This window comes from Bufo gargarizans, chromosome 8 (assembly GCF_014858855.1).
Source record: "Bufo gargarizans isolate SCDJY-AF-19 chromosome 8, ASM1485885v1, whole genome shotgun sequence".
NCBI lineage: Eukaryota > Metazoa > Chordata > Amphibia > Anura > Bufonidae > Bufo > Bufo gargarizans.
Window position 1 is genome coordinate 196,746,461 of NC_058087.1, and position 22,441 is coordinate 196,768,901.

General features: G+C 47.8%; 1 protein-coding gene across 4 annotated transcripts in view; it reads right to left on the reverse strand.

The window, feature by feature from the left end:
• Window positions 1-532: 532 nt before the first annotated feature.
• The window catches only part of LOC122944496 (kinesin-like protein KIF22), a 36,749-nt gene continuing 14,840 nt past the window's right edge, over window positions 533-22,441 (reverse strand). For 2 of the 4 annotated variants that reach the window (XM_044302840.1, XM_044302839.1), the window contains exons 2-15: window positions 11,479-11,547; window positions 11,018-11,234; window positions 10,766-10,893; window positions 10,537-10,697; window positions 10,255-10,464; window positions 5,041-5,271; window positions 4,565-4,718; window positions 4,347-4,467; window positions 4,105-4,273; window positions 3,010-3,244; window positions 2,823-2,878; window positions 2,475-2,672; window positions 1,324-1,383; window positions 533-1,205 (exon numbers count right to left, since the gene is read on the reverse strand). In XM_044302840.1, the coding sequence (XP_044158775.1) occupies window positions 1,176-1,205; window positions 1,324-1,383; window positions 2,475-2,672; window positions 2,823-2,878; window positions 3,010-3,244; window positions 4,105-4,273; window positions 4,347-4,467; window positions 4,565-4,718; window positions 5,041-5,271; window positions 10,255-10,464; window positions 10,537-10,697; window positions 10,766-10,893; window positions 11,018-11,220 (1,956 nt within the window). In that variant the 5' untranslated portion in view covers window positions 11,221-11,234; window positions 11,479-11,547 and the 3' untranslated portion in view covers window positions 533-1,175. Of the gene's footprint in view, window positions 1,206-1,323; window positions 1,384-2,474; window positions 2,673-2,822; window positions 2,879-3,009; window positions 3,245-4,104; window positions 4,274-4,346; window positions 4,468-4,564; window positions 4,719-5,040; window positions 5,272-10,254; window positions 10,465-10,536; window positions 10,698-10,765; window positions 10,894-11,017; window positions 11,235-11,478; window positions 11,548-11,758; window positions 12,121-22,441 lie in introns of those variants that run through there. The other 2 variants (XM_044302841.1, XM_044302843.1) reach the window with 2 other exon arrangements.

Consider the following 22,441-nt stretch of genomic DNA (forward strand, 5'->3'; position numbering starts at 1 on the left):
CCCACAGACATGCAAGGACCCCCCCAGGCTTTAGCGGCAGCTCTTGGTGGAGACTTACAATACTCAAAGTTACCATTGTTAAACTTAACAAGAGGCCATAGAGTACCGTTCTGGTGATCCCAATTCCTCCTGTCTCCTAAGGAGAAGAAACAAAAAAACTGGGGATAGAGAGGATGCTCCATCCTTTAAACAATTCTGGTTTGCGTTGTCTAGAGGAGGAAACTGTCTCTTCATGGGTGCTGTCATAAGGCAAAGGGAAAAATAGATACCCGGTACATATGTGGCCAATAGCAAGGGGGTTGACGCCTAATTGGCCACACCACCCACAGTCAGCGGGCACACTCTCCGATAGTAGGCCGGGCTACACGCACGGGGACCTCCACACTGGTTGGTCCTGGGTATTCTGAGCTGATGCTTTTGGATTACAATTATTATTCCTGATTCCACGCAGCAATTTTCATAGATATTTCTATAGATTTTTTTCTCATGCAGTTGGAGAAGATTTAAATAAATAATAAAAAAAAAATATATATATATATATATAAGTTTTATTAACAATACAAAGTTCAGGCTTCGCAAAAACCTCCACATTTCATTGCCAGGACATATGGCTAGAGTAAAACAAATAAAACAGACTTCAGTGGCCGCAGCTCATATTGACCCAGTATCTGGACACACAGGATCCATACAGATGAGCAAATAACTTACATTATACTTTAACCTGCATTACTCCCCTGTGTGGCCCAGGCTGCCGGGGCTACGTTTTCTACCCAGGGCAGGGCGGTCTGTTCAGTCTCCCTAAACTGATTCATCTTATATACAACAGTGGTTACATGGTGTAAGTATATGGAGATCCTATAGACACATCTGTATGATGCCTGTGTAGGGTGGGGGGGGGGGGCGGCTCACTGCACAGATTCAACCAAAAATACATTAAAAAATGATAATAAAAATAATCCAAAAATAAGACAACGCTCCTGCCATCGCCGACCTCACACTGAGGAGGGTAAAGAGTCACAATGAGAGGTGGAACACAAGGAGGCCCCCCACTAGCCTCATGTACCAGGGGGTTGGTGGAGACTATAGGAATGTACACGAGGCAGTCGAATAAGAGGTTTCATAGAATCCATGAGGTGAAGGCTTCTCAGTGAGAAGTGAAGGGTCCTGGGGCGTCTTCATCTTGCTACTATTCTCAGGATGTTGGCCTGTGGAGAGGGAGAACTGTCAGTATTGGATCTTCACCCTCACACAACAGAAGTAAAACTCCTATCAATGCTTGTATCTCATTAGAGCTGTAACCATACACAAAACATGGAGTCTTACCTGTAAAAATATGTCGACTAATTTGGCAGATATCCCTTCTATAGAGGCCAGGTCCTCCAACTGAAAAATAAATAATTTCTTTAAAAAAAAAAAGAAAAAAAGAAAAAAAGAAGGAGTTGTCCCTTCTTGCTGTTACGAAGACAAGATGAGACTAATAGGAAACCACCAGGTGGCGGATTAACAGCGGAGGCCGGCTCTGCGCCGTTTCAGTAGTTCCCACTGCAATGCATGAGAGCTATGTAAACAGCGAAGCAAGCCATAGTGCGAGTCAGGGTAAGCGTATAGCTTTACTGTGACACGCCGTTTGTGGCTCCCTTGTTATCCAGCCACCTGGTGTTAGGCTCTTAGGCCAATCTGACCATCGGATCGGTGAAATGGGACAACCCCTTTAACCTTGGCCTGCACAATAAGTCTGTCTTCCATAGCATTTAGAAACACTCAATGTCAGTTTACAGCAGGTGGTCCCGGTCTTTAAACCTGTGCCAATGAATATTTACGGGGCTGTTTTAAAGGGGTTATCCAGGAATTTGATATTCATAGCCTATCCTCAGGCCATGGTGCTGGAAGTCAAACCCAGATTGATTGGATAATCAATGACGTATCCTGAGGCCATCAATATTAAAATTCCTTTAAAGGAATTGCCGGGCCAGTCACAGGTAATATACTTACCCCGTGCCGCTCCTAGTCCATGCACACTGATGAAAACATCTGGGGGGGTGGAGCAGCCAATGGCAGGCGCGGACGAGCCTTCCTGGCGTCACCTGCAATGCTATGGAGGCTCGTCCCCACCTGCCATTTGCTGCTTCCCACACCAGATGTTTGCCGAAATGGGATAACCCCTTTACGCTTGCTGCTGCAGTGATCAGGCATGAGGTTGTCAGGTGCCCAGCATTCAAGGGACAGAGAGAAGACCTTAAAGCCCAGTTACAGTTGACCAGTATAGTATAAGAAGTGATAAATAATGAAGTCCTACACAGAAAATACCCTCCTCCGCAGCCAGTGTCATACGGTTAGCCCTAAGTCAATTACCCTAAAATGGACAATGACAAAGTTCCAAAATCCCTCAGACCTGAACCAGATGACATCCACCGCGCCATTCATTCAGGATTCCCTTGTGCCATACAATACCACATACACAACCTTTCACTTACGCTTTTGAATGGGCCGTTGACCTCCCTCCAACCCACAATGAGCTTGGCCTTCTTGTCCCCAATCTTCTGCAAGGACTTGAGCTCTGTTATCGAGCCTTTATTCAGCAGATTCAGAAGCTTCTCTCGGCCATTCTGGAGCAGATCTGTCCGCAGAGTCAACTCCCAGCCAGGCATGTTCTCGCAGCCTGTGGGGGTTCCCTGTGGAATTCACATAAAGACAATAAAAAACATCCAAATACAACAACCCAAGCAAAACTCTGGGAAAGCTGGGTGATGGTTCCTGTGAGCGTTGTGCATCAGACATGCTAGCGGCTATTTGATTTTTTTGTGCATAGAGGAGTTTCTCACCTGCGTTTTCTGCTCAATTACTAGGATCCCTTCTTCTTTGGTGTTTAGATTGAAATCTGGAGACAACCAGAGACAAGACTTAAGCTGCAGTAAGCACAAAATCTAAAAATCTGACACCCACTACAGTTGACAGATGGAGAAACCCAGAGCACCCACAACACCAGTAACTAACAGAGGAGCTTCTGACCTCTAGCCAGGCTTGTGCCAGAGAGCTGTTCCTCAACTGTGAAGACTCCAAGTTTCGTACCATGCAGTGGCAGGACACGGAGCACTTTCTTGGTCTTGGCAGCGGAGCGAGTCATCATAGGCTCCCGGAAAATGCTCTCGCTCACGCTGGAATCGGACAACTCTAAGTGTGAGTTGTTTGATTTCTCAAGAGCCTCAGCTGCCAGAGACTTCTCCTTCTGCTCCACCCTCAACCTCTGAGGAATGGAAAAGGGGGAAGAATTAAAAGAGAGAAATACATCATTTAATCCCACCGGAAAACAAACAGATAAAGGTCTGTCCAGTTTTATCTCCTTTATATCCCGTTAGAACCATAAATACGTCTGTGGCCTCATCGATTATGGTGGGTGATCAGCAGGATAGGTGTGAGCAAGAGCACAACACAGTATCTGACACAGGAACGGCTGAGGCTCTGACATGTCTCCCAGCAGCAAATCTGATTCCACAGAATGTAAACCATTAACAATGGGAATATTTTAGTGCTTTGCCCACAAGATGCTTCCTGGACGGGCACCCTGCTGCACACGCAGTGAACCGATGTGCACTGTCCGCAGCTTCATTTGCACAATGTGCATGTAGCCAATGTCTCCAGTCTCATCTCAGATAATGTATTACTTCTTTTACTACCCAGCGCTCTAACGGCTGGTTTTGACATGGACAGCTAAACCACTGCTGTGTAACAAACTGGTGGATTAGTGGCCCCAAAACGTTCACTTTTTGTTTACAGAAGACTGGGCAAACCTTTTAAAATACTAACAAAAAGACGCCGCAGATTACACAAGCACGGTGGCTCAGTGGTTAATGGCGGCTCAGTGGTTAGCACTGGTGCCTTGCAGCGCTTGGATCCTAGGTTTGAGTCTGAACAAGGATGACATCTGCATTTGTTCTCCCAGTGTCTGTGTGCGTTTCCTACAGATACTCCGATTTCTTCCCACATTCGAAAAACATACTGATAGGGAACTGAAGTGATGGCAATGTGTGTAAAGCGCTGCAGAATAGGTTGTTGCTATATAACCAAGAGAAATAAAGAAAATTTTATGTTCTGGCCCAGCCTCACCGCAATCTCTAACCGAGTCTCCTCCAACTGCTTCATAAGCACAATGCGCTCTCGTCTGGGTGTGGTCAGTAGCGGCGACTCCATTTTTCCCATTTCTGTTAGGATTTTATCCAATTTGAGCACACTTTCCGCTAGGGCTGGGTCTAAGTGGGAAAGCCGGAGCCTCCTCCTGTAAGAAAGCAGAATATTGTTCAGTAAGGGGCACACCCCGGCTAACTATACCCGCAGACCAAGGCGCATACTTCTTTGTGTCTTTGGACATATTAGGAGACACTTCTGTGGAATCAGTCTTGGTTTTTTTAGAGTGTTGAGATGGGGCAGAGTTCTCCAAATCATCCAGAGGTCTCTTCATGGTAGGCTGGACTGAGGAGGGGAAAAGAGAAGACATGAGATCACATTTCTCAGTGGATCTCCTGCCAACTTTACAAGATTGACCCATTCCCTGGAGATGACCTCCTACCTGGTGCCTGTGTGGTTTCCTGGCTGAATGGTCTGTTGATGATCTGCTTAGACTTGGCAGCGAAGTTAAGGGCAGTGAGTGTGTCTGAGTAATAATTCTGTTCTGGAGCGATATTTGTGATCATAACGCTGTGGGCAGAGCCACCGAGTGAATCCTAAGACAACCAGGAAAAAGAATTAGACACTCGAGAACAGCATTGCCATCCCAAAGCCAGAGCCACGAAAATCGAGCAACTCTGTATTCTGTGTGGACAGTGCGAAACTCTGGTGGGAGGAGGCACTGGAGATATGCCACACCGACTAACCCTACCCTGGCTGCAGGTGAAACGTAGCAGAGATGACATCAATAGGGGTATGCTACTGGCTCCTCCAGAACAGTGTTATTATCAAGAAAGGAGTCAGCAAATCCTCACTGACATATTTAGTTTGGCGAATTTAAACTAGCAGGTTGGAAAGTAAAGCCTGCTCCACACTCACCTGCAGGAGACGGGTCAGCTTGCTGTCTCGGTAAGGAATTCTGGGGAGCCCTTGATTTAGAGCGTCCACCACCTTGCTGAGAGTAAACAGGGACGAGTTGATGGCGCCGCTCTCCTTCAAGCGGATACCTTGATTTCCAGTACGGCGGTTGTCTTCTGAACCTGCCAAGTCTATCAGATACATCTTTCCGGTCAGCTGCCTGAAAGGAGGAACCTGCTGATTTTTCAGCACCTGAAGAGACAAGTAGAACGTTTTATAACCAGATATCCATGTAGGTTTATGTTCAGCACAGTCTAGAACTTCACAATCCACAAATGGTAACGTGGCAAGCAACAGTAGTGCCAGCGTGGCCGCTCATGTCAGGGACTCCATTACAACCTTCAGGAAACATCAGGAGCAGTTAGGTCTATGTTGTATGTTTGTGGGTGTCCAAGGTGTTTGATGGTTGAAAGTCTGACATACTCCAGGTTCCTGTGCGGTTTACCTACTACTGTAATCCATCCAAGTATACAAAATCTACCAGGGCAGAAACAACCATCTACAGATGTACAGCGCTACCTACTGCTAACGCTGGGAAGCACGTTGGCCTCTGCTATCATCTCACCACATAATAAATCAAACACTAAAATTCTGCATTCTCATAATTTCCATTCATCCCCTCTGGGAATTATTACGGTAAATTTCCGGCAGTCTTCCAAGCTAATGCGCCATAATACCATTAACAGACAGAACAAAAAATTGCGCTCACCCTCAATGCAGCGCAGACAGGGGAGCTTTTATTACAGTGCAAGTCAGATCTCCTGCACAATCTGAATGAGGAAAAGCCTCGAAACAACAACTTGGGGACAGACGGGTGAAAAGAAGAGTAAAAAGGTGGTGGTGGTGTGGGTTTTTGTTTGTTTTTTTCCACCACAGAGTAAGGCCTCATGCACACGACAGTTTTTTTTCACGGTCCGCAAAAACAGGGTCCGTGATCCGTGACCGTTTTTTCGTCCGTGGGTCTTCCTTGATTTTTGGAGGATCCACGGACATGAAAAAAAAGTCGATTTGGCGTCTGCCTGGCCGTGCAGAGCCAAACGGATCCATCCTGAATTACAATGCAAGTCAATGGGGACGGATCCGTTTGAAGTTGACACAATATGGTGCAATTGCAAACGGATCCGTCCCCATTGACTTTCAATGTAAAGTCAGGAGTCCCTTTACTTTCACACTTGCGTTCATATAATGCAGACGGTGGCTCCGTTCAGAGCGGATCCGTCTGCATTATATTGTTACAACATTTCTAAGTGTGAAAGTAGCCTCAGACGGATCCGTCCAGACTTTACATTGAAAGTCAATGGGGGACGGATCCGTTTGAAAATTGAGCCACAGTGTGTCATCTTCAAACGGATCCATCCCCATTGACTTACATTATAAGTCTGGACGGATCCGTTGCCTCCGCACGGCCAGGCGGACACCCGAACATAACTTGAAGCGTCCCCATCACCATGGGAACGCCTCTACGTTAGAATATACTGTCGGATATGAGCTACATCGTGAAACTCATTTCCGACAGTATATTCTAACACAGAGGCGTTCCCATGGTGATGGGGACGCTTCAGGTTAGAATACACTGCAAACTTGGTACAAGACTGCCCCCTGCTGCCTGACAGCACCCGATCTCTTACAGGGGGATATGATAGCACAATTAACCTCTTCAGGTGCGGCACCTAAAGGGGTTAATTGTACTATCATATTCTCCTGTAAGAGATCAGGGCTGTCAGGCAGCAGGGGGCAGACCCCCCCCCCCCCTCCCCAGTTTGAATATCGTTGGTGGCACAGTGTGCGCCCACCATGGCCCCCCCCCCTTCCTCCCTCTATAGTTAAAAATCGTTGGTGGCACAGTGTGCGCCCACCATCGGCCCCCCCTCTCTCTATAGTAGTAACAACCATTGGTGGCAGTGTGCGGCCTCCCATTCTCTCCCCCCCCCCCCCCCCCCCCATCATTGGTGGCAGCGGAGTTCCGATCGGAGTCCCAGTTTAATCGCTGGGGCTCCGATCGGTAACCATGGCAACCAGGAAGCTACTGCATCCCTGGTTGCCATGGTTACTTAGCAATAGTACAATTGTAGAAGATTCATACTTACCTGCTTGCTGCTGCGATGTCTGTGACCGGCCGGGAGCTCCACCTACTGGTAAGTGAAAGGTCTGTGCGGTGCATTGCTAAAGAACTGTCACTTACAAGTAGGAGGAGCTCCCGGCCGGTCACAGACATTGCAGCAGCAAGCAGGTAAGTATGAATCTTCTACAATTGTACTATTGCTAAGTAACCATGGCAACCAGGGATGCAGTAGCTTCCTGGTTGCCATGGTTACCGATCGGAGCCCCAGCGATTAAACTGGGACTCCGATCGGAACTCCGCTGCCACCAATGATCGGGGGGGGGGGGGGGGGGGGGGCAGATGGGAGGCCGCACACTGCCACCAATGGTTGTTACTACTATAGAGAGAGGGGGGGGGGGGGAAGGCCGATGGTGAGCGCACACTGTGCCACCAACGATTTTTAACTATAGAGGGAGGAAGGGGGGGGCCATGGTGGGCACACACTGTGCCACCAACGATTTTTAACTATAGAGGGAGGAAGGGGGGGGGCGATGGTGGGCGCACACTGTGCCACCAACGATATTCAAACTGGGGAGGGGGGGTCTGCCCCCTGCTGCCTGGCAGCCCTGATCTCTTACAGGAGAATATGATAGTACAATTAACCCCTTTAGGTGCCGCACCTGAAGAGGTTAATTGTGCTATCATATCCCCCTGTAAGAGATCGGGTGGTGCCAGGCAGCAGGGGGCAGTCTTGTACCAAGTTTGCAGTGTATTCTAACTAGAAGCGTCTCCATCACCATGGGAACGCTTCTGTGTTAGAATATACTGTCGGAAATGAGTTTTCACAAAGTGAAAACTTAGATCAGAAAAAGCTTTTATGCAGACGGATCTTCGGATCCGTCTGTATGAAAGCAACCTACGGCCACGGATCACGGACACGGATGCCAATCTTGTGTGCATCCGTGTTCTTTCACGGACCCATTGACTTGAATAGGTCCGTGAACCGTTGTCCGTCAAAAAAATAGGACAGGTCATATTTTTTTGACGGACAGGATACACGGATCACGGCCTCGGCTGCAAAACGGTGCATTTTCCGATTTTTCCACGGACCCATTGAAAGTCAATGGGTCCGCGAAAAAAAAAACGGAAAACGGCACAACGGCCACGGATGCAAACAACGGTCGTGTGCATGAGGCCTAATATAGGGACAGTGTGAAGTCAGACTGGGGCGGCCATATTGATTCTGAAATTCTATTCATCTAGATACTGGCTTAGACCTCAACCACCTTTCAGGGTTGAATTCTTGAACAGAATGGACGAGATCCTCTGCCTGGAAAAAGGAGTATATAGTAAAAGGCAATGCCTGGCCAAGTTCACAAAAATCTGGGACAAGTGGGTATCTTATAGGATTAATGAGGTACAGGTTGACTTATAACTGCCTTGGCTGTGGTGGGAGGAGCGATTTTGGCAATAACTATGATGGGTGACCTGGGATGGAGGAGTGGAGAGACAGGCTTAGGCTCCATTCACACGGCCGCATGCCTACAGTCTTCCGGTCCGCGGCTCCGGAAAAAAAATAAATAAATAAATAAATAGAACATGTCGTATTCTTGTCCGCAATTGCGGACAATAGACATTTCTATGGGGGTGCCGGCTGGGTCTATTGCGGATCTGCAATACACTACGGACGTTTGAATGGACCCTTATCATGGAAGGTGCAGAGGACAAGATCACTTCTAGGGTGTCTGCTTTATCTTCTTCAGCGCCCTGACACTCGATATTTATACTAGCGTTACAGTACTCGTCTCATCGCTGGGTGGGGGAGTTGTATGTTGGGATACATCTGAAAGGGTATATTTTTGTTTAGTCAGTTTTTACTGTCGTACTGTGGATGTCAATTATGGTAAAAATCTTGACAATTTTCCGAGTACCAGATTTGACTGTACATGCATATGCCTTTTCTGTACTTTGAAAACTTGTTTAATAAAAAAATAAAAAATAAAAATGAAGATAAAAAATTATTTCTATTCATCTGCTTCTGTCACCCCACTAAACGCATTTTTTTTTGGTCTACTTATAATCCCTATCCTGCCATATTACCATACATTATGTTGTTAATAATTTTCGTTCAGTAAATTTAGCCAAAAACTTACTTTTATGATATGCTAATTACCTTTCTACCAGCAAGTAGGGCGTCTACTTGCTGGTAGCAGCCGCAGAAAACCGCCCCCTCCTTGTGTTGATTGACAGGGCCAGCCGCGATCTCCTCCTCCGGCCCTGTCAGCATTTCAAAAATCACACGCCTGTGTTGATTCGGCGCAGGCGCCCTGAGATAAGGAGGCTCGCCTCCTCAGCACTCCATCAGTGCGCCTGCGCCGATGACGTCACCGAAAGAGAAGACGTCATCGGCGCAGGCGCACTGAGGGAGTGCTGAGGAGGCGAGCCTCCTTATCTCAGAGCGCCTGCGCCGAATCAACACAGGCGTGCGATTTTTGAAATGCTGACAGGGCCGGAGGAGGAGATCGCGGCTGGCCCTGTCAATCAACACAAGGAGGGGGCGGTTTTCTGCGGCTGCTACCAGCAAGTAGACGCCCTACTTGCTGGTAGAAAGGTAATTAGCATATCATAAAAGTACGTTTTTGGCTAAATTTACTGAACGAAAATTATTAACAACATAATGTATGGTAATATGGCAGGATAGGGATTATAAGTAGACAAAAAAAAAATATATATGCATTTAGTGGGGTGACAGAAGCCCTTTAAGGGCTCATGCAGCCCGTATTGCAGCCCACAAACAGCGGGTTCGCAATACACAGGCACCGGCCGTGTGTGCTGTATCACAGATTCAAGCAAATGGGTCCGTAAGATATGGAAGCCCACTGAAGCACTATGGAGCGCTTCTGTGGGATCTCAGTCTGTGCTTCTACACCACCAAAAAATAGAACATGACTGAATCTTGTGGATCGCGGACCCATTCAAGTGAATGTATCCGCAAGCGGTGGGCACGCGGCCAGTGCATTGCAGACCGGCATGAGCCCCAAGATGCAGAACTACTACAGAAGACGGAAGGTGGAGACACTAGTTATCTGACAATACAGGGAACAGCAAACTCTATCCCTCCCCCCCCCTCTCACCTTGATGAGCAGCACAGCGTGGCTACGGCTGGAGCGGTTGTTCAGTTTGGTGCAGGCCACTGTGCGGTTCTGGGTTGCAGGAATGAAACATCGATCGAAGTCTGCAAAGGTGTCGATGGTCTTCTGAGTTACCCCCGGGATGAGGATATTGTGGTCTTTGTCTTCTCGGATTGCAAGAGCCTTGTTCGTGGGCTCCAGAAGATCCATCACCTGAGAAGACAGATGTTAGACAGTTCTCGCAGATATGGATAATCTCTGGCAGGGCAGCACGCAGGGACCCACCTTCTCCTGATAGATCTCCACATAGGACATGGTGATTGAGTAGCTCCAGTTCTCCTCCTCAAGCTTATAATTTGCCAACTGAGTCATCTGCAGCAGGTCTCTCACAGCTCGTGGTATGACACCCGGTTGGTTTGGGCTCCCCAGCATTGTGTAGGTCTTACCTGGAAAAGATGACTTGTTATACAGAGTCCAGGACTTCAATAAAGTGGACCTCCAGGACACTACATACCCGCTCCTGTTGGTCCATAGGCAAACACACTGGCATTCTGCCCAACTAATAAGTGAGGAAGAAGTGGATACACAGAGCCGGTGTAGATCTCACGCTGGGTGGCATTGTCCCCATAAAAGGCATCAACCCTGAGGAGCACAGAAAGGGTCAAAACCCCAAAACTTCATATAAGATCACGAATTTCATTTCCGTCACCCAGCAGGTTCTAAATTACCAACATAACATTTCCTCACTGCTGGTGACTGAACTTACTGGTACTGCATGGTTTCCAGCTGGTTTCTGCAGTTTACAATCTCCAGTGACTGCGAGTCCAGGCCCCGGACACAGACCTTATCTTCCCCCTCCTCCACGTACGGCCGGAGGCGCACCGCTACTCGCACCTGGAAAGGTGAGGGCTTCTTATTCACAGTCACATTCACCCCGTGGCTATCCATGATGCTTACTCTCTTCGCCATGTTCAAACCAGAAGCTGCAAAATGGATTAGTGTCAAATACTCACATCAGATAAAACCGCCAGGATGTCCCTTAACCTGTCACAACAGAAAACCGCACAAAGAGCTCTAGAGACTTGTAGGAATAAGAACCCTGAGACGTGGCCTGATCGTGTCACTTATAGCACTGGCGGCATTGGAGGAAGACCATCGGGCCCTTCAGATACCAGGGACCAGGTGTGAATGCTGACAGCCATGTCTGCTATATTTATAAGTGCTCACCTGTAGAAGTACGTAGTCGCTGATCACCGATCCTCTGTCACAGGGGGTCCCCGGGACCAATAAAGTCACCTGAAAAACAGCAACCAGAGTGAGGAGTGAGACAAGGTGATGGCTGTAGATCACGGCAATGACAGGATCACATAGGACCCCAGAACGGCACCCCCACAGATGAGCCTCACAGGCCATTGTACAAGTCACTGCTCATTTCATGGCGTCACAACACAATACAGCGAGCGCAGGAGGAGAGGACCGGCAGCCATGTCACCAGCACAATCCTCACCGAGCATCTTATACTGACTGGTGCCATCCAACGACTCCTGTCAATCACCACCGAGCTGTGGACCTCTTTCATAGTGGTTATATCCGTGACAAGAAGAACTGTCATAGGTGCAAAAAGAACAGAACCCAAACATTCAGGAAAATGAAAATAAATAAAAAATAAAATTATACAACCTACCAGTAATTGCTTTTCACAAAACCTCCATGAAGTCACCACCAGACCATGAGCTGATCCTCGGGAAGGTAGCGCTGCGGCCTTCCCACAGGCCCAGTGACATCTCGACTACTACCACCGGCCCGGGCACAGCCCAGCCATGTTCACTTCAATGGGACTGAACCCTGCCCAGGCCAGTGCTGGTAGTCGTGAGGTCACTGGGCCTGCGGGAAACAGAGAATGCTGCGGCGCTGATGCCTTCTCAAACAGCTGATTGACGGGGGTCCCGGGTGTCGGAGCCCCACCGATCACATCAGTAATAAAAAAAAAAAAAAAAAAAAAAAGATACTGAACAGTTTTAAAAAGGGCCCCCTCCATCTTCTCAGTGTCCTCTGGACCTGACAGTCTCAAACATATCCATTCGCTGTAGAGACTATTAGACCTCCTCCAGGACTGAGCAGCTGCCAAGCCCGGAGGTCCGCAGCTCCTGAGCACCGCGTCTGTCACTACTTCAGCAGGAAAAGAACCGGCAGTTATGAAAATAATTCTATCATCCCTAATAGTCAAAAAAAAGTCTCCAACTAAAAAATGCTTGAATTTCATTAACCCCCATCTTGCTGAAGTGATCGCAACCAAAAAAAACTGTTTAAGGGTTAGAAATTGTACCCTGATTTGATCAATCCTGATGAAACTAAATTGAGATTCCACGTTGAACAGATGTTCTAACTCTGGGTCTCAGTCTCTGTTCCTTTCAAAAACTATGATAAAAAAAACAAAAACAAACGCGCATACTTAAACCCTCTGTGCAGGTTTATAAGTGCAAGACCTTTAGCGAACCCATCTTGTAAAATGTCCAAAACGGTAAGGATATGTAATGCATCCTCTACCAGGAGAGAGATTCCTTCCAGATCTTACGATAAAGTCTACGACGCCACCTTCCTAGCGGCCACCACGGTGTCAATGGCTATCTGATAGCCCTTTATCTTAAAAGGGTTCTCTTGGCTAAACGTAAATTGGGGCATAATACTGACCTGTGGAGGGAAGAATGTTGGTCTGGTACCTTCCTTCCACAGCGCAGCCCGTTCCAAGATCCACCACCCGGTCATGTGACTGCTCCTGTCGGGCTTTCTGGTCTTCCGGCGAGTCTCAGTCTTCTTCTCTTGCTTTGAGCAGGAGATGGATTGTCATGAATGACGTCACCGCCCTTCTGCTCAAGAAAGCGCCGGCCGTCATCACAACGCACGCACACTATGCTGAATGCTAGTGCGCATACACAGGATTGCTGGCCGCTCTCTGCAGTGTACAGGCTTCTATGTGAAGCCTGTACTGACTCCTGCACAGCGCGATGCAAGTGCTGTGCAGGAGTGACACCATATCGATCATCCACATAGCCATCAGCCTATGTTGTGGATCTCACTGGGGGCACTGCCTGGCACATTGGGGGGGTACCGTGGATGGCAATGGGAGCACTGTTTATGGCACATGGGGCACACTGTGGATGTCACCGTTACGGCAGCTCAGTACGAGTGATGGGGATCATGCAAACTACTGTGATCAGCCCAGGAATCCATGTCTCAAGTCCATGCATCAGCCACAATTTCCAGGCCAACCTCAGCTTCCCCGACCAGATAAGAGACTGGCGGTATCATACATTACTGTCATATCGTCAGTTCATCAGGAGAGTGCGGTCGTCCTGGGAGATGTGGCGACACGCGGACCGCGTTTCCCAGGCTGATCATGGTCAGGGGTGTGGAATTCCTATCGCCCGACGCCCGGGACATGCAGTTCCGGGCGCGGGCAGGTAGTTTGTGCAGGCAGCTTAGCCCCGCGGGCAAGTAGCAGGGCTGACTGATCCGATCCGTTTGAAACGGCTCAGCTTACACAGACAATGCAGAGCCGCTGGCAGCAGGGAGGAGCCTGAGGGAGGGACGGGGAGGAGTAATATGATCTTAGAGTGGAAGCTGGCTTCTGCCAGCCCCACCCCTCCCTGCCCACCAACCAATCAGAGCTGAGGGGGTAGGGCAAGCACACTAGCAGCTCTGAGTCACACAAGTGCAGGGAGTCAGAATAGAAATGAATCCAATGAGTCACAAGTTAAAAGAATCTAAAGATCCGACTTAGTTTGTGACTCATTTGATTCTTTGAGTTAAAAGAGCCGTGAGTCAGAGGGTAGAGCAGGTTACACTGAGGCTGAGGCTGCTCTTGTTGCAGCAGTGATAAGATTAACCACTTCAGCCCCGCTAGCTGAAACCCCCTTCATGACCAGAGCACTTTACACTTCGGCACTACACTCCTTTCACCGTTTATCGCTCGGTCATGCAACTTACCACCCAAATGAATTTTACCTCCTTTTCTTCTTACTAATGGAGCTTTCATCTGGTGGTATTTTATTGCTGCTGTCATTTTTACTTTTTTGTTATTAATCAAAATGTAACTTTTTTGCAAAAAAAATGAAATTTTTCACTTTCAGCTGTAAAATTTTGCAAAAAAAAACAAATGCATCTATATATATATAAATTTTTCGCCAAATTTATTGTTCTACATGTCTTTGATGAAAAAAAAAATGTTTGGGTAAAAGTTATAGCGTTTACAAACTATGGTACAAAAATGTGAATTTCCGCTTTTTGAAACAGCTCTGACTTTCTGAGCACCTGTCATGTTTCCTGAGGTTCTACAATGCCCAGACAGTAGAAACACCCCACAAATTACCCCATTTCAGAAAGTAGACACCCTAAGGTATTCGCTGATTGGCATAGTGAGTTCATAGAACTTTTTATTTTTTGTCACAAGTTAGCGGAAAATGATGATTTTTTTTTTTTTTTCTTACAAAGTCTCATATTGCACTAACTTGCAACAAAAAATAAAAAATTCTAGGAACTCGCCATGCCCCTCACAGAATACCTTGGGGTGTCTTCTTTCCAAAATGGGGTCACTTGTGGGGTAGTTATACTGCCCTGGCAATTTAGGGGCCCAAATGTGTGAGAAGAACTTTGCAATCAAAATGTGTAAAAAATGACCGGTGAAATCCGAAAAGGTGCTCTTTGGAATATGTGCCCCTTTGCCCACCTTGGCATCAAAAAAGTGTCACACATCTGGTATCGCCGTACTCAGGAGAAGTTGGGGAATGTGTTTTGGGGTGTCATTTTACATATAACCATGCTGGGTGAGAAATATCTTGGCAAAAGACAACTTTTCCCATTTTTTTATACAAAGTTGGCATTTGACCAAGATATTTTTCTCACCCAGCATGGGTATATGTAAAATGACACCCCGAAAACACATTCCCCAACTTCTCCTGAGAACGGCGATACCACATGTGTGACACTTTTTTGCAGCCTAGATGCGCAAAGGGGCCCAAATTCCTTTTAGGAGGGCATTTTTAGACATTTGGATCCCAGACTTCTTCTCACGCTTTAGGGCCCCTAAAAAGCCAGGGCAGTATAAATACCCCACATGTGACCCCACTTTGGAAAGAAGACACCCCAAGGTATCCAATGAGGGGCATGGCGAGTTCATAGAATTTTTTTTTTTTCGCATAAAAGTTTGCAGAAATTGATTTATTTTATTTTTTTCTCTCACAAAGTCTCACTTTCCACTAACTTAGGACAAAAATGTAAATCTTTCATGGACTCAATATGCCCCTCAGCAAATACCTTGGGGTGTCTTCTTTCCAAAATGGGGTCAGTTGTGGGGTGTTTGTACTGCCCTGGCATTTGAGGGTCTCCGCAATCATTACATGTATGGCCAGCATTAGGAGTTTCTGCTATTCTCCTTATATTGAGCATACGGGTAATGAGATTTTTTTTTTCCGTTCAGCCTCTGGGCTGAAAGAAAAAAAATGAACGCCACAGATTTCTTCATTCGCATCGATCAATGTGGATGAAAAAATCTCTGCCAAAAAAAAAATAAAAAATGGAGGGGAAAGGCGTCTGCCAGGACATAGGAACGCGGCCGCCTCCTCCTCAGCTCGTATGCCTTGGCAAACGTATCTGTCACTGCAGAGGAGAAAATCCCGTCTTGCAGCGCCGCATACACCGACTTGCGTGTAATCTGACAGCAGTGCAATGCTTCTGTCAGAATGCACATCGGTGCTGCAGCTGGTCGATCGGTTGGTCCACCTGGAAGGTAAAAAAAAAAAAAAAAAAAAACAAGCCGCAACGCAATAATTTTATTAACTTTGCAACAGAACATATAAACTTTAATTTTTTTAACTGAACATTAACCTTTTTGCTTACTGGTGTTTTTTTTACCTTTATAGAACAAACCTCTCCTTCCCCATGGGTCAATGTGCAAAGCGCAAATCGCCCAAAGATGTGGCGAAGTGCGTTATGCACTTTGTCCCATGTGAAAGGAGAGGTTTGCAGCAGCAGTGAGTGAATGGGCCCTAATAGCCCTGTGTGCCTGTCCTGGTGAGATGATCCCTATGCTAATAGTGTACCTGTAAGTGGTACTTCCGGAAACACTCTCCAAAAGCATAGGGCAGGGTGGTCAGGACAGAAATAGCGGGTGTCACGCCTTATTCCACTCCTGCTACAGACACTACATCTTTTTCGGGGTGGCGCTTGGGTTGAGGTACCAGGAACGACATTGGGGGAAATGTCGCTCGTGTAGACGGCTAACTACACTGGTGGATGGGGCCACGGAACCTCCTGGGTACAGGAGGTTCTCGATGATCTCTTCCTGAAATTTGAGGAAGGATCCAGTTCTCCCAGCCTTACTGTAGAAAACAAAACTATTGTACAGAGCCAATTGAATTAAATATACAGACACCTTATACCAGCGTCTGGTTCTGCGGGAAACTAAATACGGAGCCAACATCTGGTCATTGAAGTCCACCCCTCCCATGTGGAGGTTATAGTCGTGGACTGAGAGGGGCTTTTCAATGACACGGGTTGCTCGCTCAATTTGTATTGTCGTGTCTGCGTGAATGGAGGAGAGCATGTAAACGTCACGCTTGTCTCTCCATTTCACCGCGAGCAGTTCTTCGTTACACAGTGCGGCCCTCTGCCCCCTTGCAAGACGGGTGGTAACGAGCCATTGGGGGAAGCCCGCGCGACTAGTTCGCGCGCTACCACAGGCGCCAATCCGTTCTAGAAACAAATGCCTAAAGAGGGCCACACTTGTGTAAAAATTGTCCACATAAAGATGGTACCCCTTGCCGAATAAGGGTGACACCAAGTCCCAAACTGTCTTCCCACTGCTCCCCAGGTAGTCAGGGCAACTGACCGGCTCCAGGGTCTGATCTTTTCCCTCATAGACATGAAATTTGTGGGTATAGCCTGTGGCCCTTTCACAGAGCTTATACAATTTGACCCCATACCGGGCGCGCTTGCTTGGGATGTATTGTTTGAAGCCAAGGCGCCCGATAAAATGTATCAGGGACTCGTCTACGCAGATGTTTTGCTCTGGGGTATACAAATCTGCAAATTTCTGGTTGAAATGGTCTATGAGGGGCCGAATTTTGTGGAGCCGGTCAAAAGCAGGGTGGCCTCTGGGACGGGAGGCGGTGTTGTCACTAAAGTGCAGGAACCGCAGGATGGCCTCAAAACGTGCCCTGGACATGGCAGCAGAGAACATGGGCATGTGATGAATCTGGTTCGTGGACCAATATGACCGCAATTCATGCTTTTTTGTCAGGCCCATGTTGAGGAGGAGGCCCAGAAAAGTTTTAATTTCGGAAACTTGGACTGGTTTCCACCGGAAAGGCTGGGCATAATAGCTTCCCGGGTTGGCGGTTATAAATTGTGTGGCATACCTGTTTGTTTCGGCCACGACTATGTCTAAGAGCTCCGCAGTCAAGAACAGCTCAAAAAATCCCAGGGCCGAACCGATCTGAGCTGTCTCAACCCGAACTCCAGACTGGGCGGTGAAAGGGAAAACTACGGGTGCGGCGGAAGTTGGGGACTGCCAATCAGGGTTTGTCAGCACCTCAGGGACTCTACGGGCACGTCTTTGCGGTGGCTGCGACGGGGTCACTACTGCACGTGCCACCGTACCAACTTCAACTGCCCTTCTGGTGCTCGCCACTTCACCATGTTGTACGGCAGTGCTGGTACTAGGTCCAGGAAGGGCTGGGCTGCTGGTGTATGCCTCACCACGTAATCCGACAGCGCCAGCCCCACTCTGCTGCTCTTGAAGCGGATCCTGCGCAACCTGCGGTCTAGCGACACGGGGCCGGGTACGCCTGGTGGTATCAGGGACCTCAGCCTCCTCGTCCGAACTTTGGGTCAGAGAGCCACTGCTTTCTACAGGTTTGTATTCTGACCCGCTGGATTCATCAGATGAGGGTTCCCACTCCTCATCCGACTGGGTCAGAAGCCTGTAGGCCTCTTCAGAAGAATACCCCCTGTTAGACATTTTGGGCAACTAAATTTCGGGGTATTCCCTGAGACTACCCAAGAAAAAAAGCAAGCCTGTCTTACAAAGGGGAGGCTAGCGAAGTACCGGAGGCCGCTGCGGTTGATAAATATAAAAACTGATTTTTTTATCGCCGCAGTGCGTGTAAAGTGATTGTGCAGTGATCAAAAAAAAAAAATTTTTGTCACTGCGGTGGGGCGGGCGTGGGCGAACGCACGTGTGGGCGAGCGATCAGGCCTGATCGGGCAAACACTGCGTTTTGGGTGGAGGGCGAACTAAAGTGACACTAATACAATTATAGATCTGACCGTGATGAGTTCTGATCACTTCCAGATACTATAAAAGTACAAATGCTGATTAGCGATACACTAATCAGCGAATAACGGACTGCGGTGCGGTGGGCTGGGCGCTAACTGATTGCTAACTACCTAACCAAGGGACCTAAACTATACTAAAACCTAACGGTCAATACCAGTGAAAAAAAAATGTGACAGTTTACACTGATCACTTTTTTCCTTTCACTAGTGATTGATAGGGGCGATCAAAGGGGTGATCAAAGGGTTAATTGGGGTTCAGGGGGGTGATCTGGGGCTAAAGTGTAGTGTTGGTGTACTCACTGTGAAGCCTGCTCCTCTGCTGGATCCAACCGACGAAAAGAACCAGCAGAGGAGCAGGCAGCCATATAACAGATCATATTTACAAATATGATCTGATATATGGCCTCTGATTGGTTTTTTTAAAAATCGCCAGCCTGCCAGCCGCGATCATTGGCTGGCAGGCTGGTGACCCGACCCCCCTCTACGAAATGCCGGCGCGAACTGCGCATGCGCATATATGCGTCATCTCGCGTCTCACGAGATGACGCGTATATGCGTGACTGTGCGCAGCGCTGCCGCCTCCGGACCGCACATCTGCGTTAGGCGGTCCGGAGGCGGTTAAGGGATAGGAGAAGTGACAGATGACACAAGAGTTTAGATTACAGGTTGAATTAAATTAACCATTTAGGATCAAATTGGCTTGTCAGGACATATATATATATGTTAAAGGCATCTCATTCAGTTAAGTAGCTATATAGCTAAGGGTGGGTTCACATCACTTCACTTGGTTCATTGTACTGCTGTCAGTGTCAGACTGCTGTCACTGTGGGTAACCATGCACATTGCACACCACAGTGACCGCTCCCGACTCCTGACCCGAGTCCTCCTGTCCGGCCTCAGCTTCCCTTCACTATCACTATAATCAATCACTCTTCCTGATCCTGACTCGCTCATTACTAATTAGAGAGCTGAAGAGCCGACTGCACCGAGTCAGCAGCAAGTGATTGTGAAGCGACTGCATAACATCTGCGCATGCGCACCGGCACCTAGAGTCTTCGGTTCACTTGCGAGTCAGCTCAGTCAGTGACTCAGCAAGTGAACTGAAGATCCGATTCATGAGTGAGCTGATTCAAATGAACCAATTCCCCTAAAAGATCCGAACTTCCCATCACTAGTTATCAGCGCTCCTGTGCAGGCCGGAAGTCGGGCGCCACGGGCCGGAAGTCAGCTCCCAGCGGAGGCACACGTTAGTCAGCGGCTGTAGCAGGAGCTCCTGACATGGTGGCAGCCCGTGCCGTGATCGATGGCCCAGCAGGTAGTGTGTGTGGTGACTGCTCTGGGTCAGCTATGCTCTGCTGTCGCTCTGCTTCTTCTCCCTGGCATTGAAGTGTCAATAGGAGTGCTGCCAGGTGCCAACTTCCAGCCACTCACCCTCCATGAATTGGGGTGGGGGGGGGGGGGGAACTGCCCCAGTATGGCATGTACATTAAAGGGATTCACTGCCCCAGTATGGCATGTACATTAACCACCTCCCGACCGCCGTACGCGTATATGCGTCCGGGAGGTGGTTGCTTTATTCCTCCTGGACGCATATACGCGTCTTCTCGCGAGACGCGAGATTTCCTGTGAACGCGCGCGCTCACAGGAACAGAAGGTAAGCGAGTGGATCTCCAGCCTGCCAGCGGCGATCGCTCGCTGGCAGGCTGGAGATCCGAATTTTTTAACCCCTAACAGGTATATTAGACGCTGTTTTCATAACAGCGTCTAATATACCTCCTACCTGGTCCTCTGGTGGTCCCTTTTGTTAGGATCGACCACCAGAGGACTCAGGTAGGTCAGTACAGTCCCACCAAACACCACACCACACTATACTACACTCCCACCCCCCCCCCCCCCCGTCACTTATTAACCCCTTATAAACCCCTGATCACCCCATATAAACTCCCTGATCACCCCCCTGTCATTGATTACCGCCCTGTCAGGCTCCGTTCAGACGTCCGCATGATTTTTACGGATCCGATCCATGTATCCATGGATCCGTAAAAATCATGCGGACGTCTGAATGGAGCCTTACAGGGGGGTGATCAATGACAGGCGGGTGATCACCCATATAAACTCCCTGATCACCCCCTGTCATTGATCACCGCCCTGTCAGGCTCCATTCAGACGTCCGCATGCGTTCTGTGGATCCGATCCATGTATCCATGGATCCGTAAAAAATCATGCGGATGTCTGAATGGAGCCTTACAGGGGGGGTGATCAGTGACAGGGGGGTGATCAGGGAGTCTATATGGGTGATCACCCCCCTGTAATTGATCACCCCCCTGTCATTGATCACACCCCCCCCCCCCCCCGGTAAGGCTCCATTCAGACTGGCACAAGTTAGCGGAAATTTTTTGTTTGCTTTTGTGTTTGTTTTTTCTTACAAAGTCTCATATTCCACTAACTTGTGTCAAAAAATAAAATCTCCCATGAACTCGCCGTACCCCTCACGGAATCCAAATGCGTAAACATTTTTAGACATTTATATTCCAGACTTCTTCTCACGCTTTAGGGCCCCTAAAAAGCCAGGGCAGTATAAATACCCCACATGTGACCCCATTTCGGAAAGAAGACACCCCAAGGTATTCCGTGAGGGGCATATTGAGTCCATGAAAGATTGAAATTTTTGTCCTAAGTTAGCGGAAAGTGAGACTTTGTGAGAAAAAAAAAAAAAAAAAAAAAATCAATATCCGCTAACTTATGCAAAAAAAATATAAAAAATTCTATGAACTCGCCATGCCCTCATTGAATACCTTGGGGTGTCTTCTTTCCAAAGTGGGGTCACATGTGGGGTATTTATACTGCCCTGGCTTTTTAGGGGCCCGAAAGTGTGAGAAGAAGTCTGGGATCCAAATGTCTAAAAATGCCCTCCTAAAAGGAATTTGGGCCCCTTTGCGCATCTAGGCTGCAAAAAAGTGTCACACATGTGGTATCGCCGTACTCAGGAGAAGTTGGGGAATGTGTTTTGGGGTGTCATTTTACATATACCCATGCTGGGTGAGATAAATATCTTGGTCAAATGCCAACTTTGTATAAAAAAAAAAATGGGAAAAGTTGTCTTTTGCCAAGATATTTCTCTCACCCAGCATGGGTATATGTAAAATGACACCCCAAAACACATTCCCCAACTTCTCCTGAGTACGGCGATACCAGATGTGTGACACTTTTTTGCAGCCAAGGTGGGCAAAGGGGCACCTTTCGGATTTCGCAGGCCATTTTTTACACATTTTGATTTCAAGGTACTTCTTACACATTTGGGCCCCTAAATTGCCAGGGCAGTATAACTACGCCACAAGTGACCCCATTTTGGAAAGAAGACACACCAAGGTATTCCGTGGAGGGCACGGCGAGTTCCTAGAATTTTTTATTTTTTGTCACAATTTAGCGGAAAATGATGATTTTTCTTTTTTTTTCCTTACAAAGTCTCATATTCCACTAACTTGCGACAAAAAATAAAAAATTCTAGGAACTCGCCATGCCCCTCACGGAATACCTTGGGGTGTCTTCTTTCCAAAATGGGGTCACTTGTGGCGTAGTTATACTGCCCTGGCAATTTAGGGGCCCAAATGTGTAAGAAGTACCTTGAAATCAAAATGTGTAAAAAATGCCCTGCAAAATCCGAAAGGTGCACTTTGGAATATGTGCCCCTTTGCCCACCTTGGCAGCAAAAAAGTGTGACACATCTGGTATCGCCGTACTCAGGAGAAGTTGGGCAATGTGTTTTGGGGTGTCATTTTACATATACCCATGCTGGGTGAGAAAAATATCTTGGTCAAATGCCAACTTTGTATAAAAAAATTGGAAAAGTTGTCTT